Source organism: Ctenocephalides felis, unplaced genomic scaffold (assembly GCF_003426905.1).
Source record: "Ctenocephalides felis isolate EL2017-DRISC unplaced genomic scaffold, ASM342690v1 CF-g0.4_SCAFFOLD_01886, whole genome shotgun sequence".
Taxonomy (NCBI): Eukaryota; Metazoa; Arthropoda; class Insecta; order Siphonaptera; family Pulicidae; genus Ctenocephalides; species Ctenocephalides felis.
In genome coordinates, this window is record NW_020538040.1 from 6,860,497 (window position 1) to 6,886,589 (window position 26,093).

A 26,093-nucleotide genomic window follows, 5' to 3' on the forward strand; every position below is an offset into this window, starting at 1 on the left:
TACAAATATTTGCAAATAAATTAAAATAATATCAAAATTAGGAAAAATAATTTTTAATTCACGTTAAATAATTGAACAAAGTAATGAATATATTAAAATGAAACGATGAAAAATTGTTTATTAAAAAAATAAATAAGTTTTGGCGAAAAAAATAATATAAGGTGTAGAACAATAATAACCCATAAAATGGAACAGATGTTCTAAATGATCATTACAAAATTTCAACTAATTTGAAAAAATCATGAACTCAGACAGTGAGTTTACAATTTTTAATTACTTCTGAATATTTGGTTAACCAGCTCTCAGACTAATTATGGCATTGTTTAGATTAGATTGCGAGTTTCTCACGATTTACACTGATGAATGTTTTGACACATTTCTATAACAATTTCATATCATTAAAAACACGTAAAAATTATTTTACAACTCTATATAATAAAAGACACTACAAATATTTTCTTTGGACAAAATTTAAATATTTGAAAATTTTATTCCTTTAAATAGACTAGGAAATTCTTTACAAATTGTAAAATCAATGTATACGTAAATTCAATATTTGGAAGAAAAAAAAACATTCTACGCATTATTTAAAAATAAATATTATTATAGCCAAATTTTAAAATTGAACAATTTATTAATCAACTCTTTTGTTTATAGACCAATATTTATATTTGTAATGAGAATTTTATGTAAGTAGGATTTAATATTCTTATTGTTGATTTAGAATTTAATTTAATTAAACATTTGTATTAAAATTGAATAAACTTAACTAACCTAAATAAAAAGGTATATCTGATTTATCCATAATTAAAAATCTGAATAAAAAAATTTTATTTTTCAAAAAAAATATTTTCTTCAATATTCGAAATAAGTTTTTCTGAATCATTTACTCATAGATTTATAAATAATTAAAAATGTATTTAAATGTACAAAAAAAAACAGCAATAATTAGTATTTATTATTAGTAACAAATATACAAATTTCAGTAAATAATAAAAAAAACAAAATAATTATTTTCAAAATTAATACATTATTGTATTAAGAAAGGTGATAAAATGACTTGAAAATTTCTATATTATGTTTTTAAATGAATTTTCGATTTTTTTGTCAAAGTAGATGTAATAAATTATAATATAATTAAATTCTCAGAAACTCAAATTTATTGAGAAGAGTAATCGATTTTTATTTATGATTTTTTATAATTATAAATAATTAAAAATGTATTTAAATGTGCAAAAAACGCATAATATTTAGTATTTATTATTATTAACAAATATTCAAATTTCTGTAAATAATAAAAAAAACAAAAATTTTAAAAATTAACACATTTTAGTATTAAGGAAAATTATAAAATGACATGTAAGTTTCTATATTATGTTTCTAAATACGTTTAGAATTTTTTGTCACAGTATATGTAATGAAGTATAATATATTAAATTCTCAGAAACTCAAATTTCTTTAGAAGAGTAATCAATTTTTTTATATTTTTTAAAAAATCGTTAAGAACATAACTTCATAAACCTTCTAAAGAATTTCTACATTCAAACGTTGAAAATATTAATGATTAAAAAAAATTCAAAAAGTTTGTATTTTTGTTCATTTGTAGAATGTTTAAATTTCAAAGCAACTATTTTCGCGTTAATCGATTAATTCGCATCGATTACCAAAAAATACACAAAACTATTGAACTAATTTTAGCTTTACTACGAAAAACAATTAATTTGCCTTTTATTTACATTCAGTATTTAATTTTACAGAAAATTTTATGAATTTTCCGAAATTCACTACAAATATCTTTCCATCGAATTAATAATAAAAAAAAATCTCTGATGGTTTAAAAAACCGGACTTTGTGAGTGCCCATAACGTACGTGTGTTGTATGAATAGTAAAAAAATTTTACGACTTTTTAATCTGTCGATGAAATTAAAATTTGAGTGCTTTTAGATATTAAGAAAGCATTCGTGTATTAAAACACAACTTTATGAACACGATAAGAAAATTCTAAACTGGCACCAAAGATTTTGAAATCGATGGAAAGAAAGATAGTGAACAAACTAGGAATTTGTTTATGAACACTTCTGAAAATTTTTAAAAAAAAAAACATCAAAAATTACAAAAAAAATGTACCGCTTAAGCCACAATATTTTTAGCAAAATATAAAGAAACTAAAATTACATAAATAATGGTAATTTTTTGTAGTCCACTTAGTATCTTTAATAAGTTTTAAATTAACATAAATTTGAAATCGGCAAAAAAAATTCATTTTGGCAATATTGGATTAACAAAAAAATGATATCATTATGTGTAATTAATAACTACTGTATGTTCAAAAGTTTATTTTCAAAACGAATTATGAAAATTTATGTTAAAAAGCTAAAGTTTTTAGAATCATTAAATAAATAAAATAGTTTATTTTATTAATAATTTCAAAAAATAAAATACATAATTTCTTAACATATTATATAAATTTCTTAATAAGAAGCTTTATAAATTCTTCATTAACAGTTGAATGTTTCAGATAAAATGCTTACTGAAACCATCATATTCAGTCTATTGTAAGTATTTTGATATTTTTTCAAGTAAAACTTCTGAAACAAAAAACTAAAAAATAGACGAAAATTATTAGTAAAATTTTAAAAACAAATTTTATGATGTTACTCACATTATTAAAATTAAATACGATAGACAATGCCTATGTTGCAAATTTATTTCTGTTTTCAATTACATTTGCAGAATTCATTTCTAATTCTAATCTAAAAACATAGTAAAAAATTAGCAAAATATAATCATATTTTCCAAGGAATTTAGTGTGAAATAGTCTAAAAATTGTTTAGATGTTGGAACCATTTAGACCGAATTATTACAAATGGTTAAAAATAATTTTTATTGCGGCCATTCAATTACTTTTATTGATATTAATTCCCAGACAAACGCTTTTACAATTCAATCAGCGTCCATCAAGATCTATCAATAAAAAAATATTGATTGAAAAATTATTTTTGATCAATTCGAACCGCCGTTAAATAGAAACTTATTTAAAATTATTATTACTTTATTAACTTCCCGAAGGAAAAGTTTGTTTTCATCAAAAAATCCGAATCGCTAATTTTATGTTTTCTCGACGTTTCGAGCCATTCTGAATCGAATGAGACCAAATTTGGAAAAAGTATGTGTGTGTGTGTGTGTGTGTGTGTGTGTGTGTGTGTGTGAACAGATTTTTTGCCGTAAATCGACGTTTTCTCCAAAACGGTTGGACCGATTTCAAAAATTTAAAAGCCATTTGATGTATGTATCTCGATGAGGACTATCGTCTCTGAGTTTTGTGCGGTGATCGGCCGGGCCGTTTCTTTGTAAATTGCAGAAAAGTGAAAAATTTTTCGTCCACGTTTTAGCCCGCAATTCTGAATCGATTCTGAAAATTCAAAAACCGTTCGATAGATATTGGTTGGGAATCGTGCTGATTAGTTTTTGGTAAAGATCGGCCGGGCCGTTTTCCTGTAATAAAGTTTTTAAAAAAAAAATTTGACGATTTTTATGATTATTTTTTTGACGAAGGATACCATAGTTTTCTAGGTCATACTAAAATATTACGGCCCTACGACAACTGGTTCAGCTTTAAAAATTCGTCAAAGTTTGCAAAAATCAGTATGGTCTTTTTGGCATTTGTCAAAATTAGACTTTTGATCGACGTTTTCTCAAAAACGCCTGAACCGATTTTAGAAATTTAAAAGCCATTTGATGTATTTCGGTGAGGACTATCGTTTGTCAGTTTTGTGCAACGATCTGCCAAGCCGTTTCTTCGTAATTTGAAAAAAAGTGTTGAACTTTTCGTCCACATTTGAGCTCATCCTACCGAACCGATTTTGAAAAATCAAAAACTGTTCGAAAGATATCATTTGGGAATGATGCTGATTAATTTTAGGTAAAAATCTTGTAATTAACTGTTGAAAAAAAAAATTAAGCCGATTTTCATGGAACTTTTTTTGGCGATATACATCATGGTCTTATAGAACTTACTGTAATATTACGGCCTTACAACAAGTAGTTTAATTTTAAAAATTCGTCAAACTTTGCTAAAATTATTATCGTTTTTTTTAAAACTAGGATTGATGAAGTATATTATTTACACATTTTTTTGATCAAGTCGATTATTTACACATATCGGGAAGTTCATATAATTTGCCTCAAGGCTAAATACCAAACCAACTAGTTTATTAAAAATTTCATTGAACTTATACTATTTAAACAAAAACCAACGGACTCTTATTTTTTACTTATATTACACATTTGATGACGTTTAAAAGCTGCATATTAAGAAGAAAATAAATTTTTCAACTTTTCAAACGGCAATATCTCAGAAACGGCGATTCTAACGAAAAAAATTAATAATAAGAATTTAATAGAGAATTTTATAATAAATAAACCTATCTCACATAATTTTTTAAAATTTCTTACGGTTTCGGCGGAAAATAGGGAAAACTAGTATTTTGCACCTTTGACCTTGAATAAAAAAAATTGCAGATATTGGATCGATGGGGACTTATAATATTTCATTTGTAATGGCCTATTTAACATCTGTACCAAAATTCACCTCTATGCGAATTATTCCTAACCGACGGCTTTTTAGCTTTAATTTGACTGCAGTATATACATGTAGCATGCGTTGCAGTGGGTAAACCATCCATATAATTTGTGTTAGCTACCCCTTTCACTTATATACCGTTTGCTACTACATTCACAATCAGTTAGTTATTTTAAATTCTAATTTTTTTCTAGAAATATTTCTCATGGCTAAACAGCGTTAGCCGGGTCAGCTAGTATACATTTATACGTTATGATATGTATATATGTATGTATTATAAATACCGTATGATTTAATAATGTATAACATGAGTTTGTTCTTTGTTTTGTGTGTTATTGCGGTACCCCGTGCCATCGTTTTGTTTTCGATATCTTATATAGTTAGTGTATCTTATTTATCATTCGAATCACGCGTACGACGAGCTTCTTTCACCTTTTCCAAAGCAAACGCGAAGGAATTCGACGAAATCGGCGGCGGCAAAGGCAAACGCTCTTTCTTTATTGGCGCCAAACGGAACAATTGGACGCACCGTGGAAATTTAGAGGCGGAAATATTTTACGGAAGTTATATTGACCAAGTTCGAAGGATATATGAAATAAATACAAAATTCTTAATACAGAACTTAATAATTATTAAATACAGTTGAAACGCGATTAACCGGACTAATTTGATCGATAGGCATTCGAATAATCAAAACACTTAAAATGTTCTACTGTAAATCTTATTTATCGTGGAAGAAGAAAATCTTCATAAGTCATTCTTGCTTCTTTAAAATAAACCTTATTGACATTGCTTTATTATTTTTTACATATTTTAATTATTTTAAAGTGTACCCGGGCGTCCAATCACAGGATTGGCATTGTCAAATTGCAAAAATGTGTAAAATATTTTAAAACAATGTAATTAAAGTTATACTTCAAATACGACATGATCGGTTTGTCATTGTAATTAGCATTTAGGACTTGGATCTTCATTAGAGAAATGAAGTAATTGCTGATTAATAACTTCTATAATACTCGTTCACACAGTTGATTATGTTAAACAAATATTGTTTTTGCAACTTCACTCATCATGTAATAATTGTGTTTGAAGAACTTCATGTAACTAAAATTAACATACATTCATTGAATGCTCGAATTTTTTTTTAATTTTTCGGTAGCGATATAGTCTCATTCTTTGAACAGCTGTAATATCTGTTTTGCCTAAAAATATTTTCGATTTTAATAACTTCCAAAATTTATAGAAATCTACGATAATATAAAAATAATTTCTAATCAATAAACATACGTTTAGTTCACGGAACAAATTTTTAATTTGTGTTATTATTTTCAAGGAACAGAGTAAAATATTCTTCTGATTCAGGCATTTTTCATTAAATCAAGATTTGTACTACGATGTAACATTAAAATGTTTATCTATGCCGATTTCATTGTTGATATGAGTACGCATACAACGTTGATGCCGGTACGCACACAACGACAGATCACTATTCACATACGCGAGTACTTATCACAATCGACCCGTATAGAAATGATATCATCGAGAGCGAATGACGAATCTTTGGCACTCGACTCTTATCTGCCGTAACGCACTTTCGTTGCATTTGTACGGATTTACATCCAAGTCGCCCCTAAAGAAGTTTTAGTTCAAGTAAATTAGTGGAGAGATATTCAATTCTCTAAACATTTACAAAGGAATGAATTGTGATAACTAATTAAGATATGAAATATTTATGTTTGTTTTCCATATTTCTTAAAAAAATCTGCATTAATGTTACATTTTGTTCCAAATAGATTTACACTTTTTAGCTAACTTTGAAAGTTTTCAGACAATTTTTAACGTTTTCAAACTACCCAGAATATTTTGAGACTATCCAAAAGATGTTAAGACTATCACAAAAGTTTTAAGGCCATCCAGAACATGTTAGGACTATCAATAAAGTTCCAAGACCATGAACAAAGTTTTTAGACCATCAAGAATATTTACATTTCAAAATCGTCTACAATATTTTCAAACCATCTAAAAGGTTTTCAAACAATCCACAACGTTTATAAACAACTTAGCATTTTTTTTTTTTTTTTTTTTTCAAAAATTACAATTCAAATGACAAATCGCCACCGATTTATTCGCATGACGAATGTACTCGTCAACCGCCACTTAATTCTGCATGACGAGTATATTCTCCGATTAATTCCAATTAATGTATTCTCCAGTTAATTGGATGAAGGGAAAATCTTCAGAGTAATAAATTTTTTTTCATAAATATGGTTATTGAAAATTTTTAAAATATCAAAATGATTTTATGAGAACTTGGGAGGTAAAAAATTATTTAAAATTTTTAAATAGCACCGAAATTGATTTCAACAAAAATAGTTTGCCTTACAAAGTTCTTACTACGACCATATTACAAAAAATCATGTTAGACACATAAGAAGTATGTTTAAGTAGGTTTGAACAATCAGAAAGTCCGGAATTGGCAACAGTCCTGAATCTTTAGACCTTAATTTATTAGACCTTACACTTAGTGAACGAGCGTTGCCGACAATCGTGGACACTCCCGATTGATTAAATGTGATATGTCATATGTCACGTGCTATTCACCAAGTGACATCACAATCCCCTTCTATCATGTAGTGTAAGGTCTATTATGCCTGAATAAAACTCATTTTCGATCATTTGGTAAGAATATATAAAATAAAATTTCCTTCCCATCGCTAATCGATCTGTCCAATTTGTCAAATCTTTCCGCTCGTCGATTGATAAATGATTTAAACTATTAGCAAATCCTCTTCCTTCTATTAAACATATTATATCATAAGAAATACATATAATCTAATATTAGACTTGAAATTTATTATGTGTGCGGATTTAGAAGCACCGAGATGATGTCGGCTGGTGCCAACTCTCGCACATCAATGGTTTTAATAATAATGTTATAAATAGAAGGATTTTCGATTTCGTGTTCGTGTTCAACACCAACAACGAAATTATTATGCAATCGAAAGGAATTGTTTTAATTGGAAAATAATAAAAATCAAATTGAAAATAATGAATTAACAAATCGTATTCGTAGGCACTTATTATACAAGTGTAAAGTCGTACTGATGTTATATTCTGAAGTTTGTACCATTTTGAGGTTAGGTTTGTGACAACCAACTCGTGCTCATAATTATTTTATCCCGAGAATTGGTTCCTAAGTTTACTTTTGGCTAACCATAACATAACAAAAATCTTTACCATATAAAGTTTTAAATCTAAAATATTTTAAAAATAATGGAAGAACTGTTATATCTTAAAATGATTTTATATCTGTCTGGAATATTTGTAAAAATATGGCAAAAAAATTATTTCCTGACGAACGAAGAGTTTGACCAATTTTTACTAATACAAAATAATAATTAATTATGAAAGTAATATTTGATCTGTATAGAATTTGATGAAAAAAATGTTCGTCCAATTTTTTCGTCGCACTTTTATTTTTAAGTCTTACGATTTCTTCAAATTTTTAAATATTTTTCGTCGGATTTTTTTAAAATGCCATGATCATTTTTTTCAAATTCATAAATTTTTTTGAAGTCTTTATCGCTTCTTTTAAATTTCAGTCTCAACAAATTTAGAAGTAACATTTTTACTGCAAGTTCAAATAAAATTAACATAATAATAAATGAAGTAAATGAATTTGTTTTCATTAATCTGACGATTATAAAAAAATTAGTCAATTGAGCATGTAGAAAAGACAAATTGGAAAGACTTACTACTTATAATAATTATTTAATTTCTCGGATTTTCTCACGAAAACCAAACAAAATTTGAAAAATAAATGAATCTAAAATTTCTAGATTTGCTGACACATAGCCCAAATGTATAAAAATGTAAATGTAGTTTTCGCATTGAGTTTCTTAAAAGATGCAAAAACAAATCAAAATTTTTGTCGTATTTTGCATTTTGCGAAAAGTTTTGCGCTATTTATGGTGACAAAGCCTTAAGGGGAGAGCCTATTTTAGATGTTTCAAAAAATCGCCTTTTTGAGGAATTTTTAGGGAAGGAAATAAATATTTAATTAAAACGAAACTTTCAGGTTTTATTGTTATAAATTTCAACATTCTTCTCAGAATTTTTCATTAAAATAAATGTCATAATATGCCGGATACAATTATTTTGCCGATGCGCCACGAGCGTGCAGGTGCCATTTGGCGAGAAAGATGCAAGTCACAATTTCCATCCGAAACAAAAAAAAAACAGAACTAATTTGAATTTTCAATGATATCTATAGATTCTAGTTGAAACTGAAAAATGCAGAAAAATCCGAGAAATTCACACAATTTTTTGCAACTTAAAAAATCATGTTTTTTCATACAGAATTTCACTTTAGATTGTTTAGAAAGTGGGTTAATTGTAACTTTTTTTTTAAGGATTCCCTATCTATACAGCGAATTAGTTAAAATCGAATAAATGAAAAACCAAGAAATTGCACGTTGAAGTTTTCGTTTCGCTCGTATAAATGCTCGTTTATTTCTTCTGTAACTTAATAATTTGAATTTGTTTCTGAAATTTTAAGAAATATTTTTGGTTAGTTTTAAAAGACATTTTTGCAAAAAAAAATCGAATTTTTTTAAGCCTCTAAAGCAGGCATTTTCCTTAAAAAAGTACAGTATCAAAATTGGTTTGCCAAATTTCAATCTGGTGATTCTTCACTCTAAGATGAAAAACGCTCAGGTCGTCCAGTTGAAGTTGATTAAAAAAGAATTGTCTACTTTCAAGTATTAGCATCTGCCAAATAATAAATTATTATTATTAAACCTATATTATACAACTAATGAAGTTGAACAATACAGTTGAAAATTTGGATTGGATTGTGAAATCGAGAAAAACGGTGATTAATTTGATTATTGACATCACATATATCTTTGGCCACTTGGCAAAAATTATTAGAGCTGGGTTGGGATATTTTGTCCCATTTACCATACATATAGTACTGACCTTTTACCATATTACTAAAAGTTTCGATTTTGATGAAACCCCTTGAATTAAAAAAAAAAATCAATAATGATGAAGACGCTACTTGAAAGATGATAAAAATTATTGATCAAAATGGATAATACATTTCAGAATAAAGATATTTAATTGCATGAAAAAATGCTTATTTTATAACAAAAATCTGCACTTACTTAGTTGCCAACCTAATACATAATTTTCACCAATTTCTAATTCCTAACTAATTTTCAACTATATCATCATATCAACGCTATCAGCCTTCCCCACAGGGGTAGTTCCAATTTTTTATTCCAATCAAGATAGTAGTAGTATTCGAGGAGTTCTATAATTAAATACCACACCACACCATATGGAATGATGGAATGATGGAATGATGGAATGAAGGTATTTCATTCCACATGTATGTATAATATCTATGTAATAATGGATCAGAGACACGCGATATATGTTGTGTTCTCTATTCTATAATTTAGCATCACAGGAGGAATGTGCTCGCTCCATGAACATATGATGACCTCTAAAGCAAATTATTATCGTACATTACTATATTGAAATATGATGTAAGACCTTAGAACGGTGACAATGGTAAAAGATAAGAAATATTTAAAAAAAAAATTATTAAGTCTTCTAAAAATAATAGGTTGGGGAAAAAAGAAATTCATTATTTTTTTCGGTTGATGGCTGAATTGATAAATTTCTTGTGAAGTATCGAGCAAACTTCCATCAAAATTTCAGATTAATGCTCGTTGGATAGGTGACATTTTGCAGTAAAAAAATCTTGGAATTAAATTCTTGAAAAATCAATGAATTGCCAAAAATTTGCTGAAATTCCATAATGGAATAGGAGCTGATATAAAAAAAATGAAAAGAAAAATGTTACTGGAACTAAATTATCTGAACTTTTTTTATTGTTTTATTGACCATGTAATTTGGCACAATGGCCATTATCTGTTCATACATGGACACTTAATTAATTTAACTGAATTTAATTAATGTTATAAATTTTTAAGTCTATATGAAAATGAGTTTCAAATAAAAAGATTATAAAACTGTTACATATATTGGAATTAAAAATAAATTTGCCATATACGTACTTCGTTTATATTAATAGAATACTTAAAGATCACAAAATAATTAATGAAAATTCCTTTTCAGCTTACTCAATTCTGCATTTTAAAAGATTTATAGTTTATTCTTAAACATTTGCAATTTTTAAAAAATTGACGATATTTAATTCATTAAAATAAAATATTTACAATTTATTAGAAAAAAAGATTTGATTTATTTATAACGAAGATTTGTAATTTATTCAAGGAATATAGATTTATAATTTATTCAAAAATAAGGATTTATAATTAATTCCTAAAGAAACATAACTTATTCGAAACAAATATTTAGATTTTTATAATTTATTCAAAAATGAAGTTCCATAATATTTTCAAAAAAGAAGATTTATAATTTATTCAAGTAGATAAATATTAATATATATATATATATATATATATATATATATATATATATATATATACGAGGTCTGTTCAAAAAGTTTTCGTAATTTTCGTTTTTTCAAAAAAATATTTATTTATTCGTCTACATTAATGTGGTCCCCTTCAAAGTAGTCCCCCCCAGATATAATACACTTATGCCAGCGTTTTTTCCAATTTTCGAAGCACCCTTGATATTCACTTTTTGATATGTCCTTGAGCACTCTCAGCGATTTTCTTCAATCGAGGAAAACCGCCGTCCTTTCATGGGTCTCTTCAACTTTGGGAATAGGAAAAAGTCACACGGAGCCATATCTGGTGAATTTTTGCACTTTGCAACACTTTATTTCATTTTTTACGCAAAATTTAATACAAATTCTTTGACTTTTTCAATTCTTCCATTGTAAAAATCGCCGAGCTCAGAAAAACACGTCGAACCCTTAGCGACTACCACAGACAAAGTAAACAGTGAATATAGCTGAAAATTTCATCATACTTTAGGGGCATGTATACCAACACAATAAAAAAAAAATTTTGACAATCAGACACTCCAGACCCGCGAAATTTAATTATTAGTAATTCCGGGTACTTTTTGAACAGACCATGTATATATATATATATATATATATATATAAATTATTGAAAGAGATGTTTTATAATTTATTCATAAAATTTATTTAAAATTTATTCATAAAGAAAATTTATGATTTATTTTAAAATGAGGATTTTTAAGTTCAAAAATGAATATTTATAATTTATTCTATTCAGAACAGAGTTTTATTATTTTAATTTAACCAAAGATTTATGATTTATTTTAGGAGTTAATATATAATTTATTCAAAAAAAAAGTTTTATAATTTATTTAAAAATGAAGATTTTTTCTTCTTTTTAATCAAAAAGAAGAAAAAAAATCCAATCTGTTTATTCCGTTTATTGGAATAGAAAATATACCATTTATAGATAGAAAAAATGCACCATTCACCGATAATGAAGATATACCATTCATCGATAAAGAAAATGTACTGTCCATCTCAAGAGACAAAATTGCATTCATCGATAAAAAATATATATCATTCATCAATAGAAATCATATACTAATCTTCTAAAGAGAAAATTTACCATAGATCGTTAGAAAAAATAATGCATTCATCGAAAAAAAAATATAGCATTCATTCATCAAAAAAAAAAATACATTTGAAGAAAAATATATATACCAAACTTTCAAAGAAAAAATATATAATTTGAAGAAGAATTGAAAATATTTATTCATCATTAACCCAAATAAAATCGTTTATCTGTAAACGAGTTTGTTGCTCAGCTAAAAAAAACTTATTATTTGGCCAAAAAAAAAATTACAACTAAAAAGAAAATTCATCCTTCGACCGTAAAGATAATTCATCTTTCAACCAAAGAGGAAATTCATCCTTCAATCAAAGAGAAAATCCATCCTTCGCAGAAAAAAATATTCATCCTTCGTAAAAACAAAAAATTCATTCTTCATCCGAAGAGAAAATTCATCCTTCATACAAAAAGAAAATCCATCATTCATCCGAAAAGAAAATTCATCATTCAACCAATGAGAAGAAAAAAAAAAATCATCTTTCGAAAGATAAAATTCATCCTTCGTAGAAACAGAAAATTAATCCTTCATAGAAACAAAAAATTCATTCTTCGTAAGAAGAAAACAAGAATTTTTAGTAGGAAGAGAAAAATGATCTTTTGTCAAAATGTTTATATTGATCCAAAAACAATATTTATAATCTAGATAATATTTTTCGTTTATCAAAAACATTACATACACAATGTATTGAAAACCATAACAGTAATTTATCACACGAGAAAAAAATTATTATCAACAACAATGTTCACCGCAAAGTTCAAACTGATAGAATGTATACAAATACAAAATCATATGAATCAAAATGAATCTTTATATAAAATTATATGTAACAATTTAATTCTCAAAAGGTCTTAGGTTCAAGAATTTATTAAGAATAAGATTCCAGACATGTAGGTTCATCAAGAGTTTCAAAACAACAAGAAAAATAAGAAAATAATTATCATTAATTTGAAAATAAAATCCTTTTTTAAAAAGAATTAAATCTAAAGTCATTAGTTTGATGTTTATTAATTCCTTAATTATATATTCCGTTTGCTACTAATTATTATTACACCCTTAATATTTTATACCAAAATATTGAATGTATTTTTATATCAATAAATCAATAAAAATATTTTGATATTAATCATAAAATAGTCTGAATTCCTTTATCGACCCAAAATAGTAATGTCGATGGCAATTGTGTCATTGCCGTAATAAAAGTCAAAACTTTACCTTGGCAAAGTTGTAAAAGGTGGATTGTAAAATCTAATTGCACTCGATATAAAAATAACTCAATTTACATCTCTATTTTTGACCTATCGAACATATAAAATATAAACTATATACACTAATATACAGTAATATATTTTTTTGAATTTGCTTTTAACATATCTATCAGAAGATAAAATCAACTGTAACACAAAGGGTTGTAATGTCGTTGCTTTTGTTTATGAAATTCCTTATGTATAAAATAAAATAAATATTTTGTATAAAATAAATTTTACACAAAATGAAGAAAAAGCGGGTTTAAAAAGTTTATATTGTGATTTAATCCGTATTGTATTTATTTCGCCAATATGGTTATAAATGATTTAAAATTTCTTGATATGTTTTCAAATGTACTTGTTTAAGTCTTCAAGCCTGATAACTTTGTCCAAAAATTCAGTCCACTCTATACTATTAAATTTTATATTTTGCAAATGTTATTTCATATATACTTCAAAATTTTCTGTATGGATTTTTTACATTCTGATCTAGAGTAAAATATCCAAATTTTTACATAAAATCATACTTTGTGAGTGATTTATAATACGTATTTATATATATAATTTGCCCGGATTTTTATGAAACAAGATTACATTAATATGTTCATTGATAAATAAAAGTATTATCTAAAAATGTCATCAATTTTACATAATCTACTGATTCAAATTTAAAAGCACATTCAAATTTAATTTATTACATGTGTATAAAATTAATTCTTTATTTCAAAGCAGATATTTAAAAAAAAGAGTGCGCGTAAGGATCACACGCGATTGAAGTAAAACTTTTAATATTGTATGAGTAGGCAATTAAGATAAAAATAAAAAAAACATCATATTTGAATTTTAAAAATCATCTTTTAATAATCATATAACATCAATAATAATAAGATCTCCTGAGCATCGGCACAGCTGTCCTACTGATATTAAGAGTTTGAATATGATGTGAAGCTTTCTTCCTAATTTTGTAACCTATCTTACCGGGAAATTCAAACCATAAACGTAGAAGTTCATCATTATCGCCACGTTCTATGTACACTAATTTTCCTACACAACCATTAGCTAAGCCATCACTTACATCGATATTAGTTGTTATTATGTAAAATTTATTCAGAACTAAAATTATTTCATACGGCAAACCCCCGGTATCAATAACCGATTTTTGTGAAACTGCTGACGAATGTATGATTGTTGATCTGTCGCATGGCAACCTACATAAATATCCGTGGCAGTAGATATTATTTTGTCTTCAACGAGATTCAGTATAAATTTATTATATTCCATGACACATTTATTCTCTAAGAAAAGTCTTATTCCATGAGGACATAACATAAAAAACGTGATTCAATTAATGCAAGTTCATATAGGGTTTAGCGCTCGACTTACGCATGACATGACGGGAGTGGATACTCGCGACATCAGCGCTTACGGCGTCGTAGTGTTCAACTACACGTTGGCATTTTCGTTGCATTTGTACGGATTTACACCCGTGTCGCGCCTAAAAATTTTTACACCCATATCGCGCCTAAAGAAGTTTTACTTCAATAAAAAAAAGTAAAACGGTAATCACAAAGTTTTATAAACAAAACTCGAATCTATTCTATCAATATCCAATCAATATTCAAACGGAGTTTTATTTAAGTATATCAGATTTATTGAGAAATTCCTATAAGTAAGAGTTGATAGTTCTACATGTAATATTTTAGATTTCTTTAGAACAAGAATTAAATAACTAGCTGTAAGTGAAATTCTGTCTTAAGGCAATTAAGGCATCGTGCCTTAAGGCAAATTGCTGGAACTTCCCGTGCCAAAAATTATTATTTTTTTAAAAACGATTAACATTTTTGAAAAAATTTTACTTCGAAAAAATAAGATTTTTTGGAAATTTTAAATTGGACGAAAAATTACTTTTTTTTGAAAAAAAAATTTTTTTTAAAAAAAATTTTTAAACAATTTTTTTTATAAAAATTTTTTCTGGAAAAAATGTTATCTTCATTTTGACATATTTTGGAAGATCTGAACTTTTTTTCAAAGCAATCGTACTTCTTTAACTGCATAGAGACAAAAAATAAAGCGCGTAAGCGCCGCGTCGCTGTCTAACGGAAAAACATTAGTACGGAACCCATAGGAATGTAAACAAAACTTATACTTATTGTTAAAATCTCAATAAAATATCTGATAATTTGATATGCATATGTCTAATGTCTAATGATTATTGTTGACCGCCATATGTTATTTTTTTTTTAGTTTTTTTTACTAGATCTCCGAAACCGCTAGACCTATCTTCATGAAAATTTGATCAAATCTTCATCTTGTTAATACAAGTAAAATGTTTTTTGAACTATACAAATCGGACGCTCCGTTCTCTTAAAAACTGAGTTACCGTTTTTGGCCCTTTTTGCCCCATATCTTCGGAACGGCTAGACCTGCCTTTGACAAAAACTAATCAGCACGTCTCCTTATCAATACGAATCGAATGTTTTTTGAATTATTCAAATTGCTTCATCCGTGTTCCCGAAATCGTCGACGAAAATTTGTATCCGAACACACACACATGCACGCACACACACACACACACACATACATCAATTTTCTCCAAGGTATGCCAACATATTCAGAAACCTCTGAAACGTGAAGATATATAAAAATTTTCATTTTCGATTTTTTTGCGATTACTTACCCTATGGAAAGTTAATTATAAATAAATCAATTTATCATCTCCAGAACATTAACAATCGTCATTTCATTTCGAATCAAATTCAAAAAAAAAAAAAAGTTGCCAAATTTACACAAAATTGAAAAAGTGCTCCTGCATAGTCACAGTCTAAACGCATTTGCAAATAATTCTGTGCGACATTTTCACTTATACTGTGCTCAGATTGGCGGCATTTTCACATTTTTCAATAATTTTCACAAAATTGGAAAAGTGCTCCAGTACACAAACAGTCTAAACGCACTTGCGTAAGCATTTGTACCAGAGTGGCGCTTAGACTGTGCTTAGCCTGGGTGATTTTTTGAATTTTTAGTCCAAAATTACAAAAAAAAATTTTTGAAAAAAAAATTAAAACAAAAATTTTTTTTTCCAAAATCAATTATTTTGTTGAAACAAGCAGAAAGTTCTTTGAATCATTTTAATCGGACGCTTAGTTCTCTCAAAAACTGCCATTTTTTTAAATTTAGCTCTGTATCTCCGAAACCTCTGGGCCTACCTTTGCCAAAAACTAATCAGCACATCTCCCTATTAATAGGAATCGAATGTTTTTTAAACCATTCAAATCGGTTGTTCCGTTCTCTCAAAAACTCGCTTTCAATTTTTTGCACTCTTTGCTCCATATCTCCGTAACGGCTGGACCTGCCTTTGCCAAAAACTAATCAGCACATCTCCCTATCAATAGGAATCGAATGTTTTTTAAACCATTCAAATCGGTTGATCCGTGCGCCCGAAAACGTGGACGAAAAAAAGCGGACATACAAAACACACACACACACACACACACACACACACACACATCCATTTTTTCTGAAGTATGCCAAAATGTTCAAAAACCTTCAAAACGTCGAGAAATGTAAAAATTTTTGATTTCGATTTTTGGACGATTACTTTAACTTACCCTACGGGAAGTTAATAAATAATTCTAGATGTAAAATTTATATCAATGCCAAAATCAACAACTCTTCAAATTATCTTTAAATTGTATTATAATTGTAAAGTATTATATAAAGTGTCATCAAATTTATTACATAGGCTGATGATTGAAAATCATTAAAGCATCCAAATTTAATTTATTATATATTTATACAAAGAAATTTATATTCCCAAATTCTTTATCAATAGTCGAGCAGGATATTTCAGTGAATCTGATTTGTCAAGATATTTCCTTCGACAAGAGTTGTTTGTACCACTGATGTTCTTCATTCATATCTTTACTTAAATACTTCTAACTATTTTAAAATTTCTATCAGTCTATCTAATCCCTAAATCTTGTTCGAGCCAAACAGATCCCACAAAAAGTCCCTCATTTTAATAGAAATCCATTCCTAATATTCTTCGATGGATCAAACTTCCAAGCCCTAGAAATCAATTTCAAATTTTGAGATTCCCTTGAAGAATTATAAAGGATTATATGTGCAACTAATAGTACACACACTATATTGTTATTTACCAAACGATTTATGACAAAAGTCTAATAAAGGTTCCACGTTTAATAGAAATTCATGACAAATTTTCTTCGATCGATCAAACCTTCAAAAGCCTAAAGATCAATCTAAGGTTTTCTGAAGTATTTGTATTATAAATGATTGTATATATTGTAATTTACTAAAGAACTTATTGTTTAGAAGATTCCAGGCAATAATCTTCCAAAGGTTCCAATGTTAGTGGAAGTTCATGCCCCAAACTAGCTTTGATCGATCAACACTTTCAATCCTAAAAAATTATCCTATTTTTTCTGAACTATTTCAAAAATCGGAAGTATTATATGTGCATCTTATATTATACTATATTATTTGCCAAGAGATTTATTGTTTGAAAGATTTGTGACAAGAATCTACAAATTGATACAATTTCAATAGAAATCCATGGCAAATATGCTTGGATTAATAGCCCTAAATATTGATCCTATCTTTCTGAACTATTTGAATAATAATGAAGTATTATATGTGCATCCTATACTATATTGTTATTTGCCCAAAGTTTAATTATTTGGATGATTCGAGACAAGAATCTACCAAAGGTTCCAATTTTAGTAGAAATCCATGACAAATATGCTTCGATTGTTAGCCTTAAATATTGATCCCATCATTTTTGAACCACTTGAAAAATAATGAACTATTATATATGCATTTTATCTTATATATTGGCATTTGCCCAAGAAATTATTTGGAAAATTCGTGACAAGGTTCTTTCAAAGTGACAAGAATCTAAAAATCCATTCCAAATATGCTTCGAAGGCTCAAAAATTCCATAACATAAAAATTCATCTTATTCTTTCTGAAGCATTGTTGTACCATACATGATTGTATACATATATGTCCAATCTTTATTAAAGTTAATAATCAGTTTTCTAATGATTAAATATTGGGGAGACTTCTTGGAACTCAATTTCACCACAATGTAGGAGTTTCAACCAGAATGGGTAAATTTAATAATGCTCTTCCTATTAGAGAAATACTTGAACATCAATTTTCCTAGATATCTCATTCAACACTCCTTAATTTCCTATAGTTTCCTTATTATATTTTCCTAGAGTTTCCTATAGAGTAAACAATAAATTCAACTTGATAACTATCTCAACTAACTTGAGCACTAATCGTCTGAGATCTGACCTATAAAAAAACAAAGAAACAATTTAAATGGGAATCAATTTTACAAATTTGTTGTGGATTGAGACAAAGGAAATATAGTAACTTTTAGTTCCAAAATTAATCACCAAAATATAATGAAACGGAAACACAAACAACATTTAAGATATGTAGCAGTACTCTAGTGTAAAAAAAATTGAATATCATCCAAATGAGTTACTAATATCAACACTCAAAAAATGTTGGCTTTAACTAAAAATTAACTTACTGGAGGATTTCTACACGTTTTTTAAAAATTGTATCAGCTTATAAAATTTTCATATGCCTTTTCATAATACCAATGAAAAAAGTATCTCACAAAACTACACTCTTTCTCTATTTTATAAAATATCTAATGAAGAAGTGTAATAGACGACTTATGTATCATTCCACGATTATGTTGCAGATATTTCATATATTGAAATATATCTTATTTTAATTGAATTTGAACCAATATCAGAAGAACTTTACCCGGAAATGAACTTAATTCATACAAATGTAAAAAAAAACAACAAAACAAAGAATTGCAATGTGCATCTCTATGAGTTTATTTTCAAAACACCTTTATGTGCTGATTCAAATATCACATTTATCAATACAATATATTACTGAACAGTTTCCTAGTTCAACCAAGTGCAATTCGTAACAATTGCATTATTTGTCATTTTAAATAATGTTGTATCCATCAATTTTAATTTCTATACTAATGCACTTGTCAATCTACTAAACTCAACACAATCAACATCAACATCATTAAGAACAACAACACCTATGCATTAACTAATTAATGCAAAATAAACATTTGGAAAAAGACAATGGAGAACATTAAAATAATTGTAAATAGATTTAAACATTCATGAGAAGAAATAAACAGAAGTTTGAAACCTGAGAGAATAACAGCAAAGTGCAATGATGATCTGATTTATATTTGTTGAAAAAAGTATATAAAAATACCATATCAAAAAATTTCGATAATTATGTAGGGTTGCTCAAGTCGTGCCACTGCCTAAGTCATACCTCTGGGGGTATTTTGTTAAAATAATTATAATTTATCGTAATCTGTTAAATTAGTCAATTTTATTAAGAATATTATTTGAAATTGGTATGCTAGACTTGGATTTTGTGAAACAGAAATAATTTATTTAGAAATTTATTAGCTTGTGATCTGAAAAATATGTATGAGTTCAAATTCTCATGAGTAAGAAGACTCAAAAAAAGTTAAATAATAATTAAAAAAAAATTCTTTCACTATATTCGAATCATCTATGATGCAATTTCCAAAATCGGTCAAACATTATATCTTTTCAGTCAAAATTGCATGTATGTATTTAGAAACACGATAAAACAAAATCATATGAAGTGTTTATATGAATTAGTTAATTGCTCATGTATTTTCATCGAATAATTGCAAATTTGTGTACTTAGAGTCGAATAGTGTTCTCGAGATCTCCTGTTGCAATAATTAAAATTTTTCTTTAGATCATTTCAATTTTTTAGAATATTTTGAGTATTTTGCTAAATGTTTTCAATTATGTATGACATGTATGATTCATATAAAATCAATTTTTTAGACTGCTTAAACTCACTCAAACAATATTTTATTGTGGATATATTTGTTATCGATAAGTACAGGAATATTCAAGTTAACTCGATGAAATAAAAAGTCAATTACTAAGTTAATACGATAAACAATTGTCTATGTGTAATATTGATAATTAAATTAATATTGATTAATAATCAGTTAAATTGCTTCTCACGCTGTCAAATAATATATAGAAGTAAAGTAGCTGAATGTACTGTGTATAGTTTGCTATAAACAATAAACAAAAAAAAAAATGCACATCGACAAAACATGAAAATATTAAGGGAATTATGACAAATTATAAAAGTTCAAATAGCAAAAAATTAGTATATCATTCATGTAGTTTAAATTTGTATATTTACAGCTAAATATAAATTTCTTTTAATTAAAATTTAGAATTTTATAAGTTATTCGGAAAACCTTTAAAATGAATTGAACTCCTGCAAGCAAAATAAGTCTTCGGGTTGTATCAGGTTAACAACAGATATTCGATGCAACAAAAAGTCAGTAAAAAATCTTTTTCGATTAAAATTTGTCTACAAAATAACTATAAAATCAATTAAATTGCAATCATATACTCTTCAGACAATATTTCATTGATAGTAAAGTTGTGTTTAATAAAAATGGAGCAAATACTGAAGTTAACTCGAAGCAACAAAAATTAGTCACTAAGTTCATATGACAAAATGTATCTATGTAATATCATTAATTAAATTAATATTGAATAATCGTAACATCATATAGTGAATAATCATAAAAAATTAAATTGAAAATAGACTAATCAAAAGTAAAGTAATTATATAGTATATAAATATATGATATATAAAATATGTGTGAAAAAAGTAGTAAATTATTCATGTTGTTTTATATATTTCATGAAACGTGTTTATGTAAAAATTATTAATAAAACAAATATTGCAGGATATATAAAAAAAAACTCAGAAATACCTAACCTCAAAATGAACAAAAATATTTCAAATAAAATGAAGAAAATGTAAAGTTCCATATGTGTTAGCTTATGAGGTTAAAAACTAGTATAAGACTAACTTTGTGATCAAAATACTTGAAAGAAAGTTAAATAGTAATTAAGAAATATCATAAAATAGACTCAAATCATCCTCAAATAAACTTTTCAAATCTCAATTAAAACATAGCCAAATCATTAAGTGTTTATAAATTTTGTTAATCAATTATACACTTTCATCGTATAATTGAGATATTAATAAAGGAGTTCCTTAAAAATTTCGAAAATTTTATTTCGAAGAATTTTATGTTTAAGAATCCGTAATAAACTGCAATAACTGTTTTTAGTTTAATTTAAATTTTGGGGTAGAAAAGAATCTTTCAAACATTTGATTCTTGTTTAACTTAATTTTATGTTACTGGAGTTAACACAATAAAATCTAAAATAAAAAAAATAAGTTGATTGCTCAAAGCAACTAAGAGTCAATTACTAAAATTAAACAATGAAAATTTGTCTATGTAATATTGATTTCACTGAATTTGACTTGATAATGAAATTTGATAAATAAATAAATTAATATTGTAGGATATATAAAAAAAACCTCAGAAATAAAAATGAATTAAAAATGATCAAAATAAAATTTGTCAAATATAGAACAAAATAATAAATGCTTTATGTTTATTAGGTCATGAGATCAAAAATAAGCAGAGACTAATTTTGTAAACAAAAGACACAAACAAAGTTAATTTTAAGAACTAACCTATAACTATTTCCAAATCTTAGAATCATTTAAATTAAATCTTTACACAATCATATTGAATTTATAAATCTAGTTCATCGAATAATCAAAAACTTGTGTTTCTACAGTCGAATACAGTTTCTTAAAAATTCTGAAGGGTTACTATATTGGGGCTTTATTGAAATTTAATTGTAATCATTAAAAATATTGAAAATTTTAAAAAATTTACAATAATTGTGTTTTTAATTATGTACCATTCCTATTATAGAATTAATATTACTTTACAAGTAATATAGATGTTTCAAACAAAATTAGTTTAGTATTTGTATAGTCTTGATAATTATTCTGGCATAAAATAATCATTCAAGCAATATTTTATCTTGAGTAAAGTTGTATTTGATATGTATAGCAACAAACAGGCAGTTACTAGAATTATACAATAAAAATTGTTTATGTGATATTCTTGAGTTTATATTGAATAATCATAATAACCTAAATAAAATAAAATAATAATATGGGTACGAAAAATATGCAAAACATAATTATTAAGGGTCCATAAAAGTTGTGTATAATGACAATTGTACTGGATATAAAAGAATACCTAACCTCAAAATGAACAAAAATTTGTAAAATAAAATTCGTCGAATGTTAAATAACATGAATGCGTAGAGTGCTATATATGTTAGCTTATGAAGTAAAAATAAGGTTGAGATTGAATTTATAACCAGAAGACTAAGAAAGTTAAATAATATTATCTCATAATAAACATCCATGTTTTAGCAACTGTCAAGTTGACGCCAACAAGACAACTGACAGTTTATGCGAACCAAATTATTTAACACAAAACAAAACATTGCGTATGCGTTGATAATGGAATTTATTTATGAAACAGGATTTTAATTAAAGTTTAATTAAACTGTTGATTATTATCAAAATTGGTTGGTTAACCCCTTTGAGGATGGGGTCCCTAAGATGGTGTCGATTAATATGTCAAAAAGAGTATGAAATTGATGTCCGCGCGTAAAAGACGACTACACAAATAAAGACGAACGAACGACTCGAAACCAAATCTATATTTAACCCGGCGAATGTGCACGTTTCTGTACAATCCCAGCTGTACGTCCCCACGGCCATTTTGAAGGCGCCGTCAAACTCCACGAATTTTATTCACTTATCCACAGGTGGTATATAAAATACATAACAAAATAATCTTTATCCTGTGTCCTATGTCCATTACTACCTGGTGAAGGGCTGTGAGTCCGTCAACATTGGCCGTGTCGATGTCGGCCCCCTGGTCGAGCATTTTGAGCACCTCGTCCTTATCGCCGGCCGCGCACGCTGCCAAAAAGACGCAGCCGGAGGAGAATTTTATACGTCGGGAGTTGTGTTTGGGGACGGGGGGCTCCCTGTTCGTCTCGGATTCCTCCCATCGTTTCAGCTGCTCGGCCCTTTTGAACAGGGCCGAACTCGAACGGGCCTCGAGCGACATTTAAACGACACTAAAAACACTTAACAACGATACACCCCATACGATCGACGGTAATAGTTTCGTACACAGGTAAATGATAATGGTGATAAAAGGAGACACTTAACTTTTTGGGAGATGTTACCGATTAAAAACACACTCGGACTCGGACTCGGACTGACTGAACTGATTGTGAGTGAGATGTTTCTTCGAGAGAGCAGAGAGACGATAGGCGAGAGCGAGCGGAACTAGCGCACCAACAGCGCGCAACTCGCAACGCAACGTGACACGACTGACAGCAGACACTTGACAGCTGACAGATTGCGCAACTCGCACCAACTTCAAGCGATTCGAAGAAGAAATTTGACAGGCGGGAAAACGTGATTGGTTTGAATGATTGAAAACTAATGATGTGTCTGCAAAGATTCTTGATTTAAATTATTCGGATCAGAAAAAAACTTGATCTTATAAATCAGTTGACTATCTTAAATATTGATATCATTTAAGTGTTGTGAATTAAGCAAAAGGTATATGTAATTTACTTGTCTTCTGGTGTTTAATTAGATAATAAACTAGTGGTGTATGGTATCGTGCCTTAAGGGGCACAACTAGTGTGAAATTTTCAAAAAATCGAATTTTTAATTTCCCATATTTCGATAGATTATACCTTTAAAAATTCCGAATTTGCTGCAGCGATTACTCAAAAACAAATGATACGATCACTATCAAATTTTTTTTACATGTTCTATATAAAGTTCTCCGTAAAATAAACTAACGATTTTTTTATCGGATCAAAAATCGAATTTTGCCAGTCCAAAAACGACCAAAATTTTTGGTAAAATTCGACTTTTTTTTTTAAAAAAAAACGCCTTTATTTGGTCAATTTTTTATTTTTTTTCTTTATCGTAGTTCATTTTACAGACAATATTATTTAGTTTAACGTGATTTTTTTTTTTTAATTTCATCCACGTAAAAGGCCGGAATCACTACAGCAGTGAAGAGCCTTTTTTTGTCGCGCCGTTGGAGATCGACGATAACTTTTAAAATACTTAATTTGTTTCTTCAAAAATTTTACTACGTGTTCTTAAAACATGTATATATATATATATATATATATATATATATATATATATTCCTAAAATTTTGAAATGATTGATAAAGTAGTTTTTTTTTTAATATAAATTCCCAAAAATCACTACACTAGTTTACACTAGTAGGTTACACTAGTTGTGCCCCTTAAGCAAATTCGAGCGTAATTGGAGCAAAAAAATTAATATTCAATAGATATTGATTAATGATTAATTACAATAGTTTTAAATATTTTCAAAGAGATGATTATAATTACAATATATTTTATCGTTCATTAAATATACAGTGACGATTTTATCGCTCAAAACACTTAAAAATGTTTACATTAAGAGATGCTGAATGAATCAATCTGAGGATATATTTCTTACGATTACAATAACGTATATATAGGGCCCGTCAGATAACTTTTTTTTTGAAAATGCTATATATAAACTACTGAATATTTTCTCAATTCAAATCTTTTCTATTTGAAAGTGCAAACCTTCTGGTTAATAATCGAAAATAATTTCATTGAATTTTCGAAATCTAACTTTTTAATGGCTGTCAAAAATTCTAAATTCCTACCAATAAAAAAAAAGTTATATGGCGGACCCTTTAAAATATATACGTTTTTAAACTGAATTGTAAATTTAAAATTCATATATGAAGTATAAAACTTTGTATGTTTTTGAAAATTTTGAAAAAAATGTTTCTGAAAATTTTGAAATTTGTTCGAATTTGTTTTGATGAGTGAACTTTAAAAATTAAAGATCTTGGTATGAAACCCAACAAAATTGTAACAAACTAGTGGTGCATGGCATCGTGCCTTAAGGCAAATTGCTGGAACTTTCCGTACCGAAAACTAAATTATTAAAATAAACATCTATTTAAACAATTTAGAAATTTTTGAAAAAATCTGACCTTTTTGAATTTTTTTTTCTTATATTTTGATTTTTTTTTTAAATTTGGAAAATTTTTGAAGCAATCGCACTGCATAGCTGATTTAGAGTCAAATTATCTAAGCGCGTAAGCGCTGCGTAGTCTTCTAACGTATAAACATTGGTACGGAACCCATATCAATGTACACAAAATTTGTACTTGTTATTAAAATTTTTATAAAATATCTGATAAGATGTACATACTCGTATGTCTAATATTCATTTTTGGCCGCTAAATGGCATTTTTTAACTTCTCATAGGGTAAGTTTTTGTAATCGTCCAATTGCAAAAAACAATTGCTGTTGAGGAAAAAATTTATTACATTTTTTTTTATTTTCCATTTTTGGATTAAAAATTCAAAAAATTACCCTGGCTAAGCACAGTCTAAGCGCCACTATGGTACAAATGTTTACCCAAGTGCGTTTAGACTGTTTATGTACTAGAGCACTTTTCCAATTCTGTGAAAACTATTGAAAAATGTGAAAATGCCGCCTAAGATAAGCACAGAATTATTTTCAAATGCTTTTAGACTGTGACTATGCGGGAGCACTTTTTCAATTTTGTGTAAATT

At 27.4% G+C, this 26,093-nt stretch overlaps 1 protein-coding gene across 10 annotated transcripts in view; it reads right to left on the reverse strand.

The window, feature by feature from the left end:
- Positions 1-23,682, reverse strand: part of LOC113375662 (protein phosphatase 1 regulatory subunit 12C) — a 173,164-nt gene extending 149,482 nt beyond the window's left edge. For all 10 annotated transcript variants that reach the window (XM_026615597.1, XM_026615596.1, XM_026615595.1 and 7 more), the window contains exon 1: positions 23,292-23,682. In XM_026615597.1, the coding sequence (XP_026471382.1) occupies positions 23,292-23,540 (249 nt within the window). In that variant the 5' untranslated portion in view covers positions 23,541-23,682. The remainder of the gene's footprint in view (positions 1-23,291) is intronic.
- Positions 23,683-26,093: the final 2,411 nt, after the last annotated feature.